The sequence below is a fragment of the Poeciliopsis prolifica genome, unplaced genomic scaffold (genome assembly GCF_027474105.1).
Source record: "Poeciliopsis prolifica strain line A6 unplaced genomic scaffold, Auburn_PproV2 SCAFFOLD011, whole genome shotgun sequence".
NCBI lineage: Eukaryota > Metazoa > Chordata > Actinopteri > Cyprinodontiformes > Poeciliidae > Poeciliopsis > Poeciliopsis prolifica.
Window position 1 is genome coordinate 2,705,723 of NW_026562386.1, and position 4,640 is coordinate 2,710,362.

Genomic DNA, 4,640 nt, shown 5'->3' on the forward strand with positions numbered 1-4,640 from the left:
AAAACAGTTTCCCAGCAAAATATAGAACCTTGTTTTAAATAAATAAATCTTTTATATATATATATATATAAAAGTACTAGTTTTGGTGGCATGCTGCAGCAGATGGAGTGCTGTGTAAAGTTGAATATACAGTGTTGGTGCAGCTCCACATGTGTTTCTAAAACGGGTCAACATTTCAGCAGACCTCTGCAATGAAACGCCTTGAATACCGGGGAAGTCTTCAGAAAACAATGCTTCTCCTCCTATTGACCACTAGATGGCGGTATTGTTGCGGTGAATTTTGTGGGTTTGGTTAAAAAAACAGTTCAACTATTTTTTTTAAGTTTATTTAGTTTTTATTTAGACTGTTAACATTTATTAAATTCGTAAAATACATCTTAACAGGACACAACTTACAGTGAACTAATCAAATCTAAACAGTCCACAATACAAAACATAGGAACGTCTCTGAAAGGAACCTGTTGAAGTATTTTTCTTGAAACAAAACAAAAAAGATAGAAATAATGAAATACATTGTGTAAATCTCCATGTTCATGACTTCCCCCAGTCCAGAGCTTTCATGAATTCCTCTTCTGCGAAGGACAGCAGCTTTGCAGCTTCAAAGTGCATCTGCAACACAAAGTCATATTCCGTTTTCAAAGAGGAAACATGAACACAGCGCGGGTGTAAAGTAAAGATCCTTACCCTTTGTCTTTTGAGAATGTCGATCAACTTCAGTTGTTTCTTGAAACCGGCAATAAGTTCAGTTTTCTGCTTCTTAAGAATCTGGTTTTCAGCCAGAAGATTTTCTTTACTTTGCTGTTCTTCACTGATTTTGTCCTTTTCAACACACAATAATTAAGAAGTTAGAGTTGAGCATAGACCAACTTTTTATGCAAGACTTTAGGTATCAGATCACATGGAATTAGGAATATATAAAATAATTTAAGAACAATATTTTATCTTCCATAAAATAAACTTGAATTATCAGCGACTAAAATTGTGACTAATAAACATTTGGTCACTGGTGTCATATTTTAAATTATTTTGTTAAAAGCTAGAAGCAAGTCTGAGCTACTAAAGTTTTGAGTCACACACATAAACCTTAGACTAGAAATCACATTTCTAAATATGATCTCTGACCAAATTCATAAACTTCTAACACCACAACTAAAATGATTCTAAGATTTTTCACATGCAAATAAAAATACTCTTGTGTTGCTGGTTGCCCACTAAATTTTGTCAAAGACATGTGACATGATGAGTAAAAATATTCACATGATGCAAATGATGATAACATAGATTTCTGGTGTTTAATATTAATCGACTATGAAAACCAGTCAGGTTCTCACCTTGTTTATTTGTTTTGTCTTAGCGAGTTGAGTCTTCAGCCTCTCCACCTCCTCCACGGCTCTGTTCAGACGAACCTCCACGGTGCTGTGGATGAGCGCCGCCTGCTTTTGGGATCTCGTCAGAGTTTCTACTTCCTGTTCAAAGCACAGCCGACAATCACTGTTATGAGTTCTGATTAGATCGCACGAGCAATGAAGCCCGTTGTCATTTCTGACAGGCGACTTGTCTAAGCAGTTCCATTGACACAAACCTTGCTTAACGCAGACACTTGCAGCTGGAGATCGTCACATTTTCGGGCCGACTCGTCAGCTAAGGCTTTCTGCTTCTCAGTCTGTGTTTGCTGGATGTTGATGGTCCTCTGCAGCCGGACTCTGTCCTCCTCGAGCTCTTTAATTTTTGTCGCCAGCTTTGAATTTTCTTCTTCCTGAAAGGTGAGGAACGTTTTCTAAATACCAGTGGTCTGCTTATTGTTGGAGACTGAAGGTATGAAGAGTGCAGGATTTGTATTTGAGCTTCTTCTTTATATTCATGGTGATAAGATAAAATTACACTGAAGCAAAATGAATTACTGGAATGTTTTATTTATCTACCTTCTTATGATAATCACAAGAAAGCACGTCGATCTCTTCTTGCATAATTCGAAGCTTTGCCTTCAACACTCGTGTTTGAACATCAGAAACGACTGCAAAGGAAAATAAAGTGATCACATAACTCATTCTAAAACAATCAATAAAAATCAAATACTAAACACACTGATCAATAATTTTTCATTTAAAACAGTATGAATCCAAGTGCTTCTTACAGGAATAAAAAAACCTTTACACAAAGGTGTAGAGCCACAGTTCTCAGATTAAGAAACTTTGGTTATTCTAATATTTTTTTCAAAGGGTAAATTTGAGCAGATGAAATGTAATGGGGAGCTGCTTAACACCAATAGCCAAAAACATGATCTGTTCAAGTACATTAGTTACTGTTTCATCAGAATCTTTCAAAAAGAAAAGTCCTGCCAGCATGAAGACAGAAACAAGCCGAGTTTCCTTCACCTCTGCAGTTCAGACTTTGATCTGGAAACAGAATTGATCTTATCTTAATTTGATCATATTCCAGTTGCAAGTCTGAAAAACCACTGGGGTATGTTAATGCCAGAAGACCAGGTCAACTACGACTAGCAGCGCAAACTAATAGTAATGCGCGTCTCTGCATGTAGCACTTTCAGAGTGAGAGCACAAAGGTTTGGGTTCTTCCCAGCTGAATATTGAAATGTTTTCTCATTTGTTCAAATCATTTGTATCAATAAATAAATGTGACTTCATTCTACTTTTGTCGTCCCCTGATCCTCCGTGGTCTTCAGCAGAGTCCACTGCGTTGTCCTGACCAGACTCCATCTCCTCCAGGCCCAGAATAGTCTTTGCTAAGAACATATCAGTTTCATCCAATGGAGCTTCGTCATCGTGAGAGTCCTTCAATGTTCTAGAATAAGCAATACGCCCTTTTTAAGCCATCACAATAAACAAGGATGTAACTGATAATGCAAATAAAAATCAAACTCACGCTGTTTTACATTGCGGCTTCTTTCCTTGTTTCCCAGCATTCTTACTCTGTGTTGCTGATGCGACCCTTTTTTTGCTCACCTTTTAAGGAGTACACAAGTCACACTGAGCAAAAATATTGTTCGATTTTTTTTTTTTTTTAATTACATTGTTCAGCCAGAAGGAAAAGCTGCCCCAGATTAAAAAGCAAACATCTGACCAAGAACCAAAGTTTCCTTTCTGGACTAATACCTTCATTCCAGGATCCTGCACAGGTTTTGGTTGAGATTTTGAGTTTCTGTTGCAGAGGAGTCGGACGCACACATACACACACAGCACCTGCTTTGTTAGTTATATTATTTTCATGACAACAAAGATCTGAATGTATGTGGCTGAACAGTGGCTGCACATTGTCCGGCATGCTCTTCCCTCTTGTCACGGCTCTTACCTCAAACCATCTCCGGCCTCCATTCCCAAGGTGAATTCATTAGAGAGAGGAGATGACAGAGCTTCATTTTGCTCTCTCTAAAATCCCACAAAGAGAACATTTTTACTTTGATTTCTACGAGAAATAAATGCATTACATTTTCCCTTTTAGGTGTTGAAATTCACTAGATTAGATTTCGAATCTGTATTCACGACTCACCATGAGTTGCTCTGCTTGTCTCACCATCTCTGATGTTTTGGCTTCGAGCTCAGCATTTAACAGCCTGATGGAAACAAGAGGATGCATAAAACAGGTTCTACACAAGCCGTGAAACTTTTGATTATGTATTTGTTTTATTATTATTGGAGATTTGCAACAAAATTTCACTAAATATGTACATTTTAAATGAAGACCTGACTGACTAAAGTAGGCCTATAGTGAGTGTATTTTACCATTTATAGGGAGGAATAATTAACTACTTGCTTTGTTTGAAAAAAAGGGGCGAAGGGTGAGATCTTACTTGTACTGCTCCTCCTTGGCAAACATTTCATCAATATAGTTTTCTGTTGGACTCCAGTTGCATCTTTCCTGTGGTTCAGCTTCCACCTTCTTGGAGCTCTCAGCTGTACTGGATGATGGACGCTTCTTGATCTGTAACACAAAAACAGACAACAGAACTGAGTCACAGAGAGACTTGGCATTGAACCCGAGCTTTAGAAGACTCAATTTATATTTTTGTCTAAACCCGGCATTTTGTAAGTAATTTGACCTGATCCACTTCGAGCACAATCGCAAAACGGGGCTAAAATTATCATTAAGGAGATTTAAAATTTTATAAAGTGTTCTTCAAGATGAGAAAATGTTTTGTTTGAACTTTTCTAACAACCAAAGATCAATTTATTCATTACATACCTGCGAAATGACGGCCTTAGCCTTTTTCTTAGAACTTTTGTCCGCCATTATTGTGGCTAAATCCGGGTTGCTTAGCAACAACTGTCAACGGCCGAAAGTACGGAAGCTCCTGAAAGACATTTGGATGGAATTTCAGCGTTTGGCAACAAAATGCGAAGTCTTCTTGAACGAAGACACATGCCCGCTATTTTGTTCAATCAATACTGAAAAAAGTGATTTACTGAGGTCATATTTCTTCAGGAGTAGTAATTAAATTAATTACAACAACATTTAATTTCAATAAAAATATTTTTGAATTGAATGTAATTGAATATAACAGTTAAAACGTGAAACACTGACTGGGGAGGGGTGTTGTGGTACCTCATAAGAGATAAGATAATAAGAACAATATGTATTCCTTTTTTCCACATCCTTCACCTTTGTCATTGTTTTTTCTTCTT

General features: G+C 37.2%; 1 protein-coding gene across 1 annotated transcript; it reads right to left on the bottom strand.

Moving 5' to 3' along the window:
• Positions 1-330: 330 nt before the first annotated feature.
• LOC129364386 (testis-expressed protein 9-like) lies at positions 331-4,378 on the bottom strand. The gene is made up of 12 exons (XM_055036974.1): positions 4,201-4,378; positions 3,809-3,939; positions 3,508-3,571; positions 3,310-3,386; positions 3,114-3,159; positions 2,884-2,963; positions 2,651-2,802; positions 1,923-2,014; positions 1,583-1,756; positions 1,332-1,466; positions 685-819; positions 331-609 (listed from the first exon to the last, which is right to left on the bottom strand). Exons 1-12 carry the CDS (start codon positions 4,246-4,248, stop codon positions 532-534), a joined length of 1,212 nt encoding a protein of 403 aa, XP_054892949.1. The 5' UTR covers positions 4,249-4,378; the 3' UTR covers positions 331-531.
• Between the last annotated feature and the right edge of the window lie 262 nt (positions 4,379-4,640).